This window comes from Ictalurus furcatus, chromosome 14 (genome assembly GCF_023375685.1).
Source record: "Ictalurus furcatus strain D&B chromosome 14, Billie_1.0, whole genome shotgun sequence".
In the NCBI taxonomy this organism is placed as follows: domain Eukaryota; kingdom Metazoa; phylum Chordata; class Actinopteri; order Siluriformes; family Ictaluridae; genus Ictalurus; species Ictalurus furcatus.
In genome coordinates, this window is record NC_071268.1 from 16,577,086 (window position 1) to 16,594,808 (window position 17,723).

Genomic DNA, 17,723 nt, shown 5'->3' on the forward strand with positions numbered 1-17,723 from the left:
AGACCTGACCAGAAATAAGAACCGATTAATTAGTGTATTGTTTCAGATACTCTACAGCACCTGCATTTCAAATGTAATGTAATGCCAGTAATGCACAATCCTGATCAGTTTTCACTTTTTACTGATTTTAAACATAAGAAAACATTCAAAAGATTTATTTATTTTATATATCTTCTGGGCATATTTTTGCAGGCCAGTTAATTGCTGTGTTGCGTAGCAGGTAGGTTAAATGTTAAGGGCAAAACTGGAAGTACTGGTATCAAGCAATATACAAGCAATCATAAAACCACCTTTGTCTGTTGTACTGTAAAATGTTCTGAATCATCATGTGGATAACTTTCAGCTATGCTGAATAGTATTCTGTTTTGAGGTTCAGAGTCTATGGTTACTATTGAGGACTCTTAAATTTCAATAGTTATGAAAAACAATAATTTTGTGAAATAACAGTATCATTGTTAAATAACAGTATCAGTATCATTGGTGAATGACAAGCTAATTTTCAGATAGGCTTTCATAAAGGATTGACTGTAACCAGGGATGTCACTAAAGATTTATGAATGGGGGATCTGGGAATACTCCTCCCAAAAATGTTAAAGCCACCAAAACATATTTCTAGTCCTGTATATTTTAGAAAACAATGGGTTTAAAATCTATAGAAATAAGGCTGTTTTTGGTCAAGGTGTACTTGTCTCATAATTTGTGTTAGAGACTGATCTAATATGACTTACTTAAAGTATATAAAGATAAAGAAATTAAAGTCCACTTTGTCCACATCTATCAAACACCAGCAAAAGGCAAAAATGGCTGTACTATGTAACCAAAGTACTTTTTAGATTGTATTTGGAGTGAGTAAGAGTTATTTTTATATTGTATTTATACTATATATTTCTTCTTGTCATTATCTGTTTTGTGTTAAAGCTTTGGCAATATTGTTTTTTAAATAAAGGCATGATTAAAATTGAAACTGGAAAATTGAAATAGAGAGAGGGAAATGAGAAGACATGTAGGTAATATAATACCATTAAGGAAAAAATCTTTTTGTTTCATCCCTTTTTTAATTGTTGCTCAAAATTAAGCCAATAATTCAAACAGTGTCATCCACAATGGGGAAATATATTATCTATTTATTAGTAATAAAATCTCATTAAAAAATCCCCACATATTTCAACTGATATTACAAAATTACACCTCACACTTCTCTCTTTTGATACTTATGTTCAATACTTCCTATTTTTAATGTGGTAAAGCCAGTGAGACTGTAGTGGACTAGTGGCTCTTTCTGTCAGTGTGTGAGTCTGCAGTGCGTGTGTGCGAGAGAGAGAACAGCCTGTAACAGGGATAATGCTCAGAATCATTTAAAATAAAAAATAAAAGAAAGTCACATGTTTAATCAGTAAGCTGTGTGGCGTATGGATCACTCCCTGACCAACAGGCTCGAGTCAAGTGTCTTTCAGAGGTTTGATTTCAGTCAGACTAAAGCACTTACATGACATCTTAAAATGTCAAATTATTGCTTTACCTTGACCGAAATCAAACTTTGAACGTGCATGTAAACGTGCATACTGTCTGGAGGTCCGCTGATGGGAGGAACCACGGTAAAGCCGCTGGATGTGGGTCTGATAACCGAAAAACACACTGGCGAATTTTATCTAAGATCGCTCTCTCCAGAATGGTTATTTTTCTCAGCAAGAAAACTGGTTTATGACTTGCAGCGATAAAATCAATGTATTTGTGAATGCACCTTGACTCGCCTTAAGAGGGCCTTGTTATGGCATGTTTTATTTTTAGGTATAGATATAATTACTTAGACTCAGGGCCTGAGCATGATTTAAATAAGAACAAATTAAAACAGTGTTTAATAGTTATTCAACATTTTAATCACCAAAACCCACAAAGCAACAAATTGATAAATAGATCTTTATTTTGACCAGCTGGTTCAGCCCAAGATGACAGATGGCAAAGCATGTAGAAAGAGGGGGGGAGGGGAATTCCAGCATTACAGACCGTGCATTGCATACAAGAATGGAGATTCCTTTTACAGGTTAGAACAGGCAGATGTGTACAGTCAAATCTCACAATGCACAAACACTATCAAATAGACTACGGTCACATAGGTAAAGTGCTATTCCTCTTGAATTAAGCCTAGACTACATCAGGGCTTTAATATGTAGTCTAGTGATTCCATCAGAGAGGTGCGGCAGAAGGTCCAACTGAGCAATTCATGCACGATTTTTCTTGAAGAAGCCGATAAGCCCGTTGGTGGAGTCGTCGTGAGTGTGGACCTCAGAATCGTCCTGCAGCTCAGGCTCAATCTTCTTCGCCAGCTGTTTACCCAGCTCCACACTAAGGACAGATCACAGCATTCTTTTAGACTGTTTGTCACTAAAACACAGTTCAATAGCACACCCTACTGCTCCCTCGCTCCCATTTTATTATAGCCTTAGGACTTTGGAGAGGGTGCAGTACTGAGGTTTATAATGGTCATTTTCACATGCTGTAAGTCCTTTCAGAGTACATTTAGGAAATGTTATTACTCACCCCCACTGGTCATAACTGTTGATATTCCACATCACACCTTGCACAAAGATTTTGTGCTCATACATGGCTAAAAATACAAATACACATTAAATGTAATGACTATTATATAGCGGCCATCCAAGTTATCAGTTATTTATATCAATTTCAAAAAAGGAAAACTAAATTTTGAACTGAAATCTTTTATTAAAAATAAATAAATAATTAATACCATTTGCCCATTTTGTTACTTTGTGATAATGAAGAGCAACTGTAAAACATAAACCAAATTTCTTTGTCCTCTTCATTTTATCCTGGGTTATACAAACGTATACACCCAAAACACATACAATTAGTGAAACGCTTCTAACTAACAAGATAATAGCAGCATATAATATAACGACACCCACAGTATGCCTACCACCATGTTCAACACTTACCAACCAGAGCGCCAAGCATGAAAGGAGTCAGCTTCTTGAAAATGATGGAGTTGCTTGGCTTGTTTCCTTGGAATACTTTATGGGGCAGGAGACTCTCCAGAGCATCACCACTCATGCCAGCAGCCTCCAGCTCCTTTCTGGCTTCGTCTGGTGTCTTTCCCTTCATCAGAGCCTCAGTCTGAGCCAGGAAGTTGGCCATCAAGATCTGAAACAAGCAGAAAATCCATTACAATGATAAAATGCACAACACACATCTCAATACTGTTCTCCAGTACGTTATATTTGATTTGTGATGAAGGTTTACAACATTGTGAAGGTCATCTGTACAGAATTGTTGTTTTTTTAGTCACTGGACTTCTAACAAATATTTCAGTCTCATTTGTGCTTCATTATTTCCATCACACATGGAATTCAATCTGAATGCATACCTTATGATGCAGATTATCTCTGATTGGATGCTGAGATTGAGCAGGTATGAGGAAGTCAGCTGGAATCATACGAGTCCCTACAAAAAAATTAGATAACCCATCAGATTAAAAGAAGGCTTTCATGCCCCAGAATGAGAAAAACACACACAGATAAAGTTAAAAAATCAGTTTCTGTTAGGTGATGTTTATTTAACATTTACAGTGTCCAGTGTCAGCACTCTGTAATATAGTCAGTACGTTTTCAGTCACAGGAAAGTGATGAGACAGAATGTTGCACTTTCTGACTTCTTGACAAACTGCATGTTTTTATATTTAAGCTATCAGTATATAAAGCCATGTATAATAGCTGCAAATAATAACAGAAACTAACTTGTTTCATGGACATTCCACAACATTAAATGTAACTGTAAACTGCTTTAAAAAAAAAAAAAAAAGAAAGAAAAGGTAATCATTGGCAAATTGCTGTAGTGAAAACTTCAGGGCATGCTGCTATAGGAAAATCATTTTCTGGGAATCACTAATCTGTTGATTAGCATGCCTGGTCATCTTTTATTGCATATTTTATTACTATACAGAACATATGCTAATGTGCATTTAATGTTAAATGTTGTGAAATTCAGGGACTAAAATTCAACCGTTTGCTTTGGTGCAGATCATCTGCAGAAGTAAAAATAAATAAATAAATAAATAAATAAGTAAAAATAAAATGATAATGATAATACTAATACAGCTCAATTTGTACTGGGGAATGAAACCTTAAACCAGGTCTCACATTGCTTACTTTTAGTGTTCACACTGAGGAGTTTAATAAGTAAGTAAGTAAGTAAGTAAGTAAGTAAGTAAATAAATTACTATTAATATCTGGATGATATAGTAGAACTGCTGACTAAATAAACTGCAGAATTCGAAACAGTTTTGCTTTCTTCTCTATATACTGTAGAGCAGAAAGGGCACCATGGGGTGGTGAGGTTTAAAATGGCTGAGGAACCAACAGAGAATGATGTGCATTAATACAGACAAATTCAGAGCAAAGGTTTATGCCGAACGTAAACAAACACTTGTATTCTTGTGGAGGCAGTTTTGGTGCTATTCGGTGTTGCGAGTTACTCACAGTAATCTGTTATTTCAGTTTAGCTCAAAACATCAACAGCAAATTCCAGACATTCTACCCTAAAATATTTGTGGTACTAGATGTTCAAATTCAAGGCCTTGATGCTCACGTACAAGACCTTGTCTGGAACAGCACCCTCGTACCACAACACTCTCCTGAAGGCTTACGTTCCCTCACGCAATCCGTGATCAATTAATGACCGATGCTTAGTAATACCTACTCAGCGTGGCTCAAGGTCCCTTTCCAGAACCTTCACTCTAACTCAGTGGTGGAATGAACTTCCAACCTCAATCCGGACCACAGAATCGGTCACTATTTTCAAAAAACAGCTAAAGACCCACCTCTTCCTTGAACACTTACCTAACTCCTAACCTGCCAGCCCCACATTATCCTTTTACATTTATTAATTTAGCAGACGCTTTTATCCAAAGCGACTTACAAATGAGGAAATACAAGCAAAGCAATATATCAAGCAGAGAACAATACAAGTAGTACTACCATACAAGATTTATAATTGAGTTCTAGAGAAGTAAAGTGCACAGAGTAGAGGTGTAAGAGTATGTGTTTTTTTTTTGTTTTTTTTAAATATAATGTGGGGTTGGCGTTTTAGGGGTTATTTGGGTGTTCACAGAAGAGGTGGGTCTTTAGCTGTTTTTTGAAAATAGTGACAGATTCTGCGGTCCAGCTACAGGAAGCCAGAGGAGGGAGATGTAGAGTGAGATGAAGAGGGGCGTCACATGGGTCCTTTTGGGCTTTAAAAAACACCTTATTCTGGCTCTTACACCTCTACTCTGTGCACTTTGCTTCTCTAGAACTCAATTATAAATCTTGTATGGTAGTACTACTCGTATTGTTATCCGCTTGATATATCGCTTTGCTTGCATTTCCTCATTTGTAAGTCACTTTGGATAAAAGCATCTGCTAAGTGAATAATGTAAATGTTCAGGTACATGATGTATAACGCAATAATATGCACAGAGCATGATTTGACACAGAGTATTTATTATGTACCTTGGTGAATGAGCTGGTAGAAAGCATGCTGGCCGTTTGTCCCGGGTTCTCCCCAAACGATGGGCCCTGTGTGGTAATTCACCCGAGTTCCATTCTTACTGATGTACTTTCCATTAGACTCCATGTCACCCTATAAACATCAGGCATCGATTACACATGACACTGCAAAAATACTTACAAAACGGCATCAATAAGAACATTGTTCTACAAAGCTCACAAAACCAGCATTTCCGCTCAGCATTCTGCATGATGAAATGCAACCGCTTGGGTTTCACACATTGTGGGTTTTTACGTAACTGACCTGCTGGAAGTAAGCTGCAAAGCGGTGCATGTACTGGTCATAGGGCAACATGGCATGAGTCTCAGCCTGGAAGAAGTTGATGTACCAGATACCCAGCAAGGCAAGCAGCACAGGAACATTCTTCTCCAGTGGTGCTGAGCAGAAGTGCTTATCCTGGATGATGGAGAACAAAACAGTAACACGGTTGTAAATTTAAAGGTTTTCAGTACACAGGCAGTGCTTCTTATTGTTCATTGTTTTTTCTCCCCCCTAACTCTATAAAATAGAGTCAAGATGAGGAGCTGAAACAAACCAGGAAAAACCAAGACCCTGTTATTTATATGCATTTAATTGCTGAGCTACTGTGTTATTTTTATATATATATATATATATATATATATATATATATATATATATATGTATATGTATGTGTGTATGTATGTGTGTATGTATGTGTGTGTGCGCACACACCTTGTACATGCATAAAGTCCCAAAATTGCAACCTGTGCCAATTATTTACTTTTTCAGGCTCTAAATCTTTTGTTTGCAAGTTTGTGAATTAATAAAATTGTGGCTACATTTTGGTAAATTTTTTTGCCCTCATCTAAAGAAATCAGCATGATTCAGTGGATAAGCAGGTTATAACCCAGTTTAAAGAAGTGCAATTTTAAATTGCTCTACTATTGATAGAGATTTAATTAAAGTGTATTTAGGCATGGCAATGTGTTTTGAGACATTCTGGCATAATATGGATTGGACTACACATTACACGCATTAATATTCTGAATTCCCATCTATGACATGGGACCAAAACAGAGAGAATTACATGCACAAATGAACTGAAACATAGGTTCAATTATATCAGCAAATTGAGAGGATAAATAAACCTGATTGGTATCTTTTACTGCATTGTGTGAACAAAAGAAATTTTTTAGTGACCTCTCCAGGGCCCCATAACTTTCTTATTAGGCCAATGTTGACTTACTGATCATGGATTCAAATTTCAAAAAGGTTTGTTTCAACATTTTTCCAGTCAACATGAGAGTACCCAGTTCTCAAATAACTAAATTCAGCTACTCTAATCAAGGTTGCAGGTGTGTTCAAAGAAATTATCTAACCCATTTCGAATGATCACAGTCTGGAATCGATCAGTCAGACAATTTACCTCGATCCTATTCCCAATTCCATCAGCATGTTTACATTTACCACATTGAACACACACATGCAGAATAAAATCCAATATGTTTAAAAAAGCAGGCCAGAGTAAAACTATAGAAAAGACCATGTTACAGATTTGTACATTTCTAAACTTGTAAAGAAAGACCTGTAAAGTACACACCATCCAGTGGGCACCGGCTAGAAGCTGCTCGAAGTTGTCGAAACCTGCAGGAAAGAAAAAACCCAAACAAACTCAACAATGCAGGCTACTATTAAATCATTCATTAAATTAGTCACATAGTTGATCCTAACTCCAAACAACATTGAGGCATCATTCACGAGCTGACATACCTACGTGCAGAGCGATAGACAAACCAATAGCCGACCACAGCGAATAGCGCCCACCAACCCACTAAAAGGAACAAGCACACTGTTAAGTAGCTATTATAGCTATTATAAGGCACGGCATTTTGCAAGAAATCATGCAATGAACAAATCTGTCACTCAGTAAATCACTAATATCATGCTGGGTCAGGGACACTGCGTGCAGCAAGTCACCCCTCCAGGTTTTGTTTTTAACACAAGGCTCCATTTTGGTTAAATGCATCAGTGTGACATACTCACATCCCAGAACTCAAACATGTTCTCAGTGTCGATGCCAAATTCTCTCACTTTGGGCTGAAGAAGAAGAAACGTAACAATTAGATTTCCACTTAACTTGGCATGCATTAATAATTTATTGGCCATAAAGACACATGAATACTGCAAGTAGTTTCTGAATGAATGACTGACTCACCCCATTGGTGGAGAGAGCCACGAAATGTTTGGCCACTGTAGAAGCCTGCAAAATAAACCAAATTACTGTGTCAACTCAGAACCTTGCAGCACGTACAGATTGCAGAACGTATTAGAGGACACTCACATCCTGCGCAGTCTTCAGGAACCATTCCTTAGCAGATTCTGCATTAGTGATGGTCTCCTGAGTAGTGAAAGTCTAGAAAAGACAAACACACCGGGACATTTGAATCTTGACATTTCAAAATGACACATGAGAATTTGTAAATACTGTATCAAGGCCATTGAGTGCAGAGTTTAAACAGTTACACAATGTGTTAGCTTTATATCTTTCGCTAGCTTTGCTACACTGTCTTCTCAGGTGCTGATAAGAGCCGAGGTGAGCAAGTGAAGAAAATCTAAACACTTTTATTGCATACTTTTTTAATAAACTAAAAACTTGCTGTGCTTTGTGCCAAAATGTTAAAAATGGGGGTTCCCAAACCAGGGGTCACTTGGTTTACAGATGAGAGAAACTGGTTTACTTAGCAAATTAATATTGCATTTGTCACTGAGTATAAAGACGGATTGTGTGCTAACTACGCATTTTGAAACGTTACAAGGAGTTGCATTCAGACAAGCCACATTTCAAATAAGGGTGTACCTGCTATTTTAATGTTGTTCTCGATCCTGACACACTGCACTATCATAGGACCACAGCATAAAAATGGACAAATTTTGCTGTCCATCGACCTCCGCTAACTCCTCAATAACATCAAGCAACTCTGACTCAAGAAAACAAAACATGAAAATGTGCCAAAACACCTGACTTCTTGAACTCAGTGATGAGAATATTCCTTTGATTTTTAGCAACTTGTTACACATGGTACTGACATATGATTCAAAAGAGTTTTTTTTTTTTTTTTTTTTTTTTTAAAATGTAAGGAACCTATCCATATGAGAAAAGGAGGAAGTTTGCTTTGTTACACAATTTCATGCCTGAACATAGATACTTGAATATTATCAATTTTGGCAGACATTTACCAAAGTTTTGAAACTGGTTTGTTCAGTGTGGAAACTCAAAACCCAAACCATTACATAGTCTTCCTTTACTGTTCCTGCCAAAGCCACACCCCCAAACCATACCTAGGCTAAAACTCCTGAATGTGAGAGATGGAGCTTTCTGACTGGCTGTCTTGTTGCCTGCCCAGATAACAGACAGATGACAGACAGGGGTGGGAGTGGGGGTGATTACAACAGGTTTTTTTGACTTAAAATAGCTGATCTCACCTTTAATCATAAACTTAATGCAGGTCATTTTTTTAAACACATGAGTAATAGAAAAGATCTGCATGAGAAATTTTATGTCCAAAATTTAATGTCCCATGTACAAGTAGCTAATTCAAGCAAATTACCATCTGTGCTATCTAAGGGCATACTCGCACTAGGCCCGGTTGCCTTGTACCGTGCCCAAGCATGATTGGTCCCCCTCCCCACTCCTCCGTTGGCCTGCACTCACACTGTAGTAATTAACGTTCCGCCAGGAGCATGCTTACGTCATTACAATGCTACTTTTTGTTTTGTAGGGAAGAAAAAGAAAAGCACTCTTGCACATCACAATGGAGTCAATCATTGTAACTTTACTTACTTAGCGGATTATTTGGAGTTTTCACTTCACAGCAATTTGCATTTAATCATACTGCACGTATCAAAAGGTTTTTAACGGAGGCAGCTGACATTGAGGGATGAATTGTCAGCTTTAATGGAGGACTACAATTCCTGTTCATCAATAAGGCGAGAACCAGACCCGTTACAAACCCGACCATGCTGTTAAACGGAACAGTCGCATCACTGATGTCACGTTTCGAGTTCCGTGCTCAGTCACGGTTTGCGATCACACTATTTGCATACCGTGCAAATCCAACTGAAACGTGCCCGAGCCCACAACTTCAACCGGGCCGGGCTTTCACATTAGTCAAATGAACTGGACTTGGGGGGGTCAAACATGCTTGGGCAAGGTACAGATAGCCTAGTGTGAGTACAGCCCAAGTTCTCCACTTACTCCATACAACACTGAATAAATGGGCTCTCAGTTCTATTATAATGTCAGTTTATTTATGCTAATATTAAGGCTGATTAATAAAACAAATGGTGTTTGCTTCATGAATGATGTTTCAACAAATGACTTTTCTCTGTGTACCTGACACTTTTTGAGGCTGTCAGTTAGTGATGGAGTGTCCACTGTGCTAGATCATACGACTAAAAGCCATACTTCAAACTCCAGATCATCGACAAGCTCCACAAAAGCATGCCGTACGACCCAGAGGTTAGAAGTGTTGAGACCAACCTTGGATGCAATAATAAAAAGTGTGGTTTCTGGATTCAGCTGAGCCAAAGTCTTAGCCATATGCGTCCCATCGATGTTGGAAACGAACCAAACATTTGGGCCACCTTTAGAATATGGCTTCAGAGCCTCCGTCACCATCAGTGGACCCTGGCAGACACAAATGTGATCCACATTATTCATACACATTGTTAAAGTAAACTACATTCGATTAACAGTAGCCATTACACCAGCTAAATGTTTCAGTAATAATTTGGTGACAGTTTGATGATTTTCACAGTCAGCTCCACTCACCAGGTCAGATCCACCAATGCCAATGTTCACAACATCGGTGATGGCTTTACCACTGAAGCCTTTCCACTCTCCACTGCGCACTCTCTGCAAAAATACACAGACACGTTAACACAGCTAGCATTTGTAGCTCATGCATTTTGCAAAAGAATAAAATGAGAAATTACTCACGTGGCAGAAACCCTTCATTTTCTCCAGGACTCTGTTCACCTCAGGCATGACATCTTTTCCATCCACCAGGACAGGGGTGTTAGCACGGTTTCTCAGGGCAACATGAAGGACAGCTCGGCCCTAGTCACATACACGACTCAGGATTAATGTCTACTAATTGTGCTTTGTGATTATTCAATTTATTGGTATCTCCTTATGCACAATAAAATGAGGAAAGGCGAGGCACAAAGAGAGCGTCTACTCTCTACTCATCTAAGGGGAAAATCAAAGTCTCGGTTGCATTTTCATAATTTGCTTCTTACCGTTATCTATACCTTCTGTGGTGAATTTACAACCAACTGCACAATGATGATTTTTTTTTTTTTTTTTTTAAGTTAAGGAATGTCTGCCTGTTTTTTGCAGTTTTCTTCTGAACAATTAGAATTGGTAGGGACTATATTTGGTCCAAGTGACGTCAATGCTACCAAAGTAGAATCTGCCATCTGCTTAAGTCAGGCTCAGAAACTAATGTGACTTCGTTCCTGCTCACTCAGCCTCTTTGGCCAGTCCTCATTACTTGCAGGTGGGCACACTGACATGCTAGACTACAGTGCCTGATGTATTATATAAACATGGAAAAAAGTCTCACAATGTTATAAATGGAAAAATACTACAGAGTTGAGCTGATCTTTCAGAGCTTCACTAGAAAAACTCCCAATCCTAAATGGATGATCAAGTCATTCGCCACTCAATGATACTAAGCAGTTAAATGAGGGGACACTAAAGTTTGTTTTAATTTATTTTATTAATCAGACGCAATACACAATCTGACATGCCCTCGAGTTCAGCAGAAAATATGACTGTTTTTCATGTTGCTTTTAGTTATAATTAAATTGTAGTTACAGACAGACAGACATACAGACATACATACATACATACATACATACCTCATTGCAAATCAGGTTTATTGTCAAAATGTTATGACCTGCTGCAAATGAGATACATAGCTTCTGGCAGCGTTCCTAAGGAATCTTAGCCAATCCTCATGAGCAATGGCCTCCAGTTCAGTAATATTCTTGGTTTTGCGTGCTACAACTGCCTTCTTCATATCCCACCAGAGATTTTCTATGGGGTTCAAGTCAGGTGACTGATGGCCCTGTAGAATCTTCCAGGACTTCTTCTGCAACCAAGCCTTGGTGGAATTTGAAGTATGCTTGGGATCATTGTCCTGATAGGAAGGTCCAATGATGGCCAAGCTTCAGCTTCCTCACAGACAGCATGAAGTTTTCTCTTAGGATTTCCTGATACTTCCATGAATCCATGATGCCTTCCACACACTGCAGGTTTCTCAGAAATCTGGTTGCAGCCATTGATAGCTTCCTTTTTCTGCCCTGACCAGGTATTTAATGAATTTTCTGCCCCTAGCCAGTTCAAGTATTTCATGTATTCCAGCTCAAGCACACCCAGTGCAACTAATGAAGGCCTTGATTAATTGCTTCAGGTGTGCTTGAGACAACACTTGTTTTACATATTTGTGCTGTTGTGAGGGATTCTATTCAGAGGGTTGAATAATTTTGAAACTGGATAAGTCATTATAAGTTGCATTTTCAGTTGCATTTGGGGAAACCACTTGAAGCATTCGTTGTGTGGAACTATTTAAATAATTTTTGTTTGATTTATTCATTGCAAACAGCTGAAAGTCTGTAAATTTTTGACAATAAGCCTGATTTGCAATGGGGGTTGAATAATGTTGATTACAACTGTATATTTTATATTTCTTGAATCTAACATTGGTAAATGCTTATCTAACAGACCTTTAATAAACACAAAGTTTCTGAATCATATGAAGTTGTTTTGACGAGCTTAAAATGTTAGCTGTGGTAAACTGAGAACATGAGGTTTTTTTTTTTAATTACATCCTGGTCCCACTCTGTAAAAGGTATTCAAGGCTTCAGAGAATAATACAGACAATATAAATTAAGAATAAACCCCTGTGTCCGTTAAGGTTTGCTATATAATTTATAATTAAAGTTAAAAAATGCTTGCTGTACAAATTTTAAGAACTGAATCTTGGACATTTCAGTGCTGACAAAATAATTAAGAATTAACAATTTGAAGACATCTAATCGTATATTATTGTGAGGGATTCAGCTGCATCTTGGACAGTACCTCAGTGAAGTTGATCTTTTCTCCAGCAAACATGCGCTCCCTGGCTGCCTCCACTCCCACTGACCTCGCCTAACAATGAACAGGGGAAAAAACAGACAGGACTTTTTTTGTTTACAGATCAAATTTACTGGAAATGCAAGTGACGTTCATGATTCTGCATGATACTGGCACCCTTTATGAAAATGAGAAAAAGCAATAAAAGAAACAGCTTACTGTTCTTCCAGTAAAAATAATTAGCATACAAAATAAATGTTTTTAAATAATATATTCTCTCATATATATATATATAAATTTTTTTTTTTTTTTTAGAATGGCAAAACTAGACACCCCATGTAATATTAGTACATTGGACAGTCCACTTGCTTAAACACAAGAAAAGGAGAAGTGGTTCATGTACAAACTTGATGCTGCAATTCTCTCCAACGGAAGGTTTGATGAAAGTTTTAACAACAGTGTTTTACCAAATACACCTATACAGTTTCCTCATACGTTTACTATTAAAATATCATTTATTGCATGTCCAATTAATTTAGCTTAATTTCATGAAGGGTGCCAATAATTCTGGAGATGGCTGCATTTAATAGCAACTCAAAACCTAGGTCCTTAATAGCTCTGGGACATTTGATATTCTTCCTCCATTTGGGTACTTAGACGGAACTATTATCTGAACAGTTCACTCACCGGTTCCCAGTTCTAGTCTGCAGGGACTTCCAAGTTTTGGACATTTTGTCCAAAACTCCCCCCTCCCCCCTATGATGACTGAATGTTACAACAGCCAAGACAAATTACATGCTTTATTACATTATATGATTGTTATATATGAAACTGGGTAACATGTGTCCAACAGTTTAGCGATATAGAAACATCTGCAGGATATTAAGCCAAAAACTGTGCTGGGGGAATTAAGTAGGAGCTCATTAGCACTGTGACCACTAGATGGGTTTTATGACTGATGAGGTCTGACAGTTGATATAAACAAAACCTCCCCCTTTAACACACTCCACAATGCCTTCACGCCACTGCAGTAGAATGATGTATAATAGAGACAAACCACTTCTAATCTCATGTAACATAATTCTGACCCATGTAAACATTTAACATGAACAAATCACTTTATTCATAAAGCTCATCTGATAGATATGAGCCTTCATTGACTAGATGACTGTTGAACTAACAGGAAATGGACTGTACCATGTCCAGCAGCAACTTCAGAATATCTTCAGTGATCAGATTCTTTGAATAATCCAAAAGTAGATCTCCGTCATCTGTCTCAAGGGTTACGCTAGGGAAGAAAAAGAGCAGCGCAGACTAAAAAGCATGGCCTTATTTATACTTTAGATATAAAACAATATGATAGTATCTCTAAAATTACACAACAACAATATGATATAAATAATGCAAGATATTAACATCAGAATACACTTATTTTTGAGAATTATGGTTATCATCAGATGTCTGTACTTTATCCTGTTCAGGGTTGCAGTGCATCCTGAACTTATCCCGGGAACACTGCGTGTGAGACGGGAATACACTGTGGATGAGATGCCAACTCATTCATTTGTAAAGTTATTTAATGAACACTTCAAAGCTCCAGGGTCCCCGATTCGATCCCAAGCTCAGGTTACTGTTTGTATGGTTCCCATCTTGTCATAGGTTGCTTCTGGTTTCTTCCCAAAAACATGCCAACAGGTGAATTTGCTCCAGATGTGAATGCGTGTGCGCATAATGATCTGAAATGGACTGGGGTCTCAGCTAGTGTGGATACCTGCCTCATGCCTAGTGTTCCTGAGAGTAACAGGCCATGAGCATGACCAGGATAAAAGAGTTACTGAAGGTTACTGATTTCTGTTGCCACTTTTTTTGTTAGCAAACCTAGGCAACATTACACATACATGGGTACATGATACTTGTTGCCATATTACCCTCTTATGCCGTAAGAATCACCATTCATTAAGATGCTTGCTTACACCCTAAACAGTATGCAAGTGTTAATATAGTGAAGAAGACGAGGACAATTTCAAGGTCCCTGAGTAGCCAGGAGGCCCAGAGTGGCTTGTCTGGAAATAAACCGTCGGTGGAACAGAAAGGGGAACCTTTCATAAAGCCAAAATTATTGCTCTGGCCATCCTGTTCAAGCTCCCAGTTTAGGTACGTGACGTGTATCACAATCTTAGCAGCGACTAGCGGCGGATTTTATTCATTTGTAAGCAATACACCGACTTCAGATAACTCGACAGGAACTAAATACAGACTCCAAATGTTCGGAGTTTTGCTATGAAATATTTAAAATCTGCCTGAACGACTACACTCGGGGTGCGTGCAGTTTCACACGTAGCTCTGTTACCAACACGCACGCACGCACACACACACAAACCAATGAGCGGCCCAGTGTTGCTCCTGCTTCCATATAAAACCTCTACTCACACCACAAAAATAACAAACCATCGCAGTTAGATGAGGCCCGGTAATATTTTAATTACATCGAAAGCCTGACATGAATGTACATGTATTATTGGCCTAAAATGCTTCATTTGTCGCGATGCACGAGCTCGGGAGTAATTATATAATTCCAGTCAGTGAGTATGTTTGAAAACTCATCAATGACCTTGCACGCTGCTCAGCTAGATACTGTCTTTCTAGCTTAGCATCCGCTATCGCTGGTTAATGCAGGCCAAGACAACTTAATTAAGGGAGGGACGGAAGGACACACACAGTTATTTCTACATTAACATAGTTATTGCAATGCGAGGACAGACTCGTTAGCCGGATCTGTGGCAGTATGATTGCACTATTGGCCCTGTGTTGCAATCCTGTGCGACATCAAAGTCCAGATAACAAAGAGCGCTTTCAGATGCCACCTTATTAATACTATATTCACACCTTTACCTCCACGTTACATCAGTATTTCAGGAGTAATTCCCACTCTGTCTGGCTTTACCTGAATCTTGAGAATCTGTCCTTGTCCTCATCGAACATCTCCCTCATGTTCAAGGTTGCACCGTTGGATTTGTACCATTGCTCCAGTTTCTTGTAGTTCGGATCGTTAGTCAACCCCATGATGAGCAGATTTCGGCGGTGCTAGACCTCGTCGAGAGATTATTTCTAAAGTCAGTCGAATACAAAGGCGGACAGAGTGATAAGTGTGCGTGGAGCTTCAGTAGGAAGTAGAAGATGAAGTCGCTCCAATAAAAAAAATCCTCACTAGACCACGCCCACTCGGCCAAACAGCCACCTATTGGATATCAAGTACACTACGCAGGGCGTGTAAACGCTTATTTCATACCCTTTACATGTGGTGCACTTGTGTAAGAAATACAGATCCATTTGAGATATAGACCTAGTGATGGTGCTGTAAGACCTTTTATTTGTACTTAGGGCAAAGGTTAAAAATATACATATACACATCGTATACATAGACACTAATGTAAACAATGTAAACAAATCAACGCTATTGGAGTCTACAAATACAGACGCGTACAAAATAAAAACATCTAGATAAAATATCAAAATAAACAAATAAATCAAATCTGAAGCACATAATGAAAATTCAAGATTATATTATTTGGAAGATTTCATGTTTTAATTTCTGCTTTCTTGTAGCATGAGGTAGTTAATGTTTGAATATAGCATGTCATCTTTTTCCCCCCAAAGAGACAGAAAAAGGGGTTTAGCATTTAACAGTTTACATCTATGTATATACTGTAATACTGTGCCAGTAAAATAATCAAATTGCAAATAAATTATTACCTTTCATAATTAGTAAACCCAAATAACACATTTAGAATTACATTTTGTCAAAGATTTTGTGTGCCATAATAAATGCAAGGGGGTCTCAGGATGCGAGGTACAAAAGGAGAACCATGTATCAATATCCATTTTAACACACGGAAGAATTTGATAGATGCAATGGATAAGATTACATAAAACTTCCATGTTTAATCAACCGATAATCACCTGAGTGCGCAATAATTCTTCCATTAATAACTGACACATTGACATGAATCATCTAATTAATTTTACAGACTGAAAACATACACTCACCGAACACTTTGTTAGGAATCTCTGTACATCTACTCATTCACACAATTGTGTAGAATTTACTCAGAATGGTGCAATAAAGAAAATACATCCAGTGAGGGGCAGTTCTGTGAACAGAAATGCAGTGATGAGAGGTTGGAGGATGGCCAGACTGGTCTGAGCTGACAGAAAGGCTACAGTAACTTAGATAACCACTCTATACAACTGTCATGAGCAGAAAAGCATCTCAGGATGCAAATGTCGAACCTTGAGGCACCAGGTTACAACAGAAGAAGACCACATCGGGATCCACTTCTGTCAGCCAACAACAGAAAGCTGAGGCTGCAGTGGGCACAGGCTCACCAAAACTAGACAGATGAAGACTGGAAAAACATAGCCTGTTCTGATGAATCTCGATTTCTGCTGAGGCACAGAGATGGTTGGGTCACAATTTGGTACCAACAACATGAATCCAAGGACCCAACCAGCGTAGTGTCAACAGTCCAGGCTGGTGGAGGTGGTGTAATAGTGTGGGGAATGTTTTCTTGGCACACTTTGGGCCCGTTAATACCGATCAATTATCTCTTGAATGCCACAGCCTACTTGAGTATTGTTGCTGAACAGGCACATCCCTTCATGAACACAAATGAACACATCATGAAAGCACACCTGAAAAACCTGTAGAAATTGCCTGATGCGATCATGTCAACATAAACTAGAATCTGAAATGTTTCCAACATCTTGTGGAATCCATGCCATGAAGAACTAAGGCTGTTTTGAGAGCAAAGGGAGGCCCTACCCAGTGTTAGTATAGTGTTCCTAATAAAGTGTTCTTTGAGTGTATTTTGCCTATTGGTGTGTCAGTTGGAACAAACAAATCCCTTATACAATGTTACAGCAAATCAAATGGCATCAAAATGACCAAGGAAATTATATGGGATTGACTGGAAGATTGTAATGACTAAAGAATTCTTCTTAAGTAAATACAATTCTTCTAAATAAATTTAACTGATAAAAATTCTGCTTGTAAATAAGT

General features: G+C 38.2%; 1 protein-coding gene across 1 annotated transcript; it reads right to left on the minus strand.

Moving 5' to 3' along the window:
- Positions 1 to 1,903: 1,903 nt before the first annotated feature.
- Positions 1,904 to 15,851, minus strand: gpia (glucose-6-phosphate isomerase a). Its single transcript, XM_053640986.1, has 17 exons — positions 15,609 to 15,851; positions 13,862 to 13,952; positions 12,671 to 12,739; positions 10,523 to 10,642; positions 10,355 to 10,438; positions 10,064 to 10,210; positions 7,865 to 7,936; positions 7,739 to 7,783; positions 7,567 to 7,620; positions 7,294 to 7,354; positions 7,124 to 7,167; positions 5,806 to 5,958; positions 5,505 to 5,634; positions 3,383 to 3,459; positions 2,955 to 3,159; positions 2,539 to 2,605; positions 1,904 to 2,343 (listed from the first exon to the last, which is right to left on the minus strand). Exons 1-17 carry the CDS (start codon positions 15,725 to 15,727, stop codon positions 2,220 to 2,222), a joined length of 1,662 nt encoding a protein of 553 aa, XP_053496961.1. The 5' UTR covers positions 15,728 to 15,851; the 3' UTR covers positions 1,904 to 2,219.
- Positions 15,852 to 17,723: the final 1,872 nt, after the last annotated feature.

Bases quoted from the DNA above. Each gene is read 5' to 3' on its own strand.
- gpia (XM_053640986.1), bottom strand. From the start codon at position 15,727: ATGGGGTTGACTAACGATCCGAACTACAAGAAACTGGAGCAATGGTAC. The intron at 13,953-15,608 runs GTAAAGCCAGAC...TTTCTTCCCTAG, and splicing joins GACAGATTCTCAAGATTCAG to CGTAACCCTTGAGACAGATG. The intron at 12,740-13,861 runs GTACAGTCCATT...GTTCATTGTTAG, and splicing joins TGAAGTTGCTGCTGGACATG to GCGAGGTCAGTGGGAGTGGA.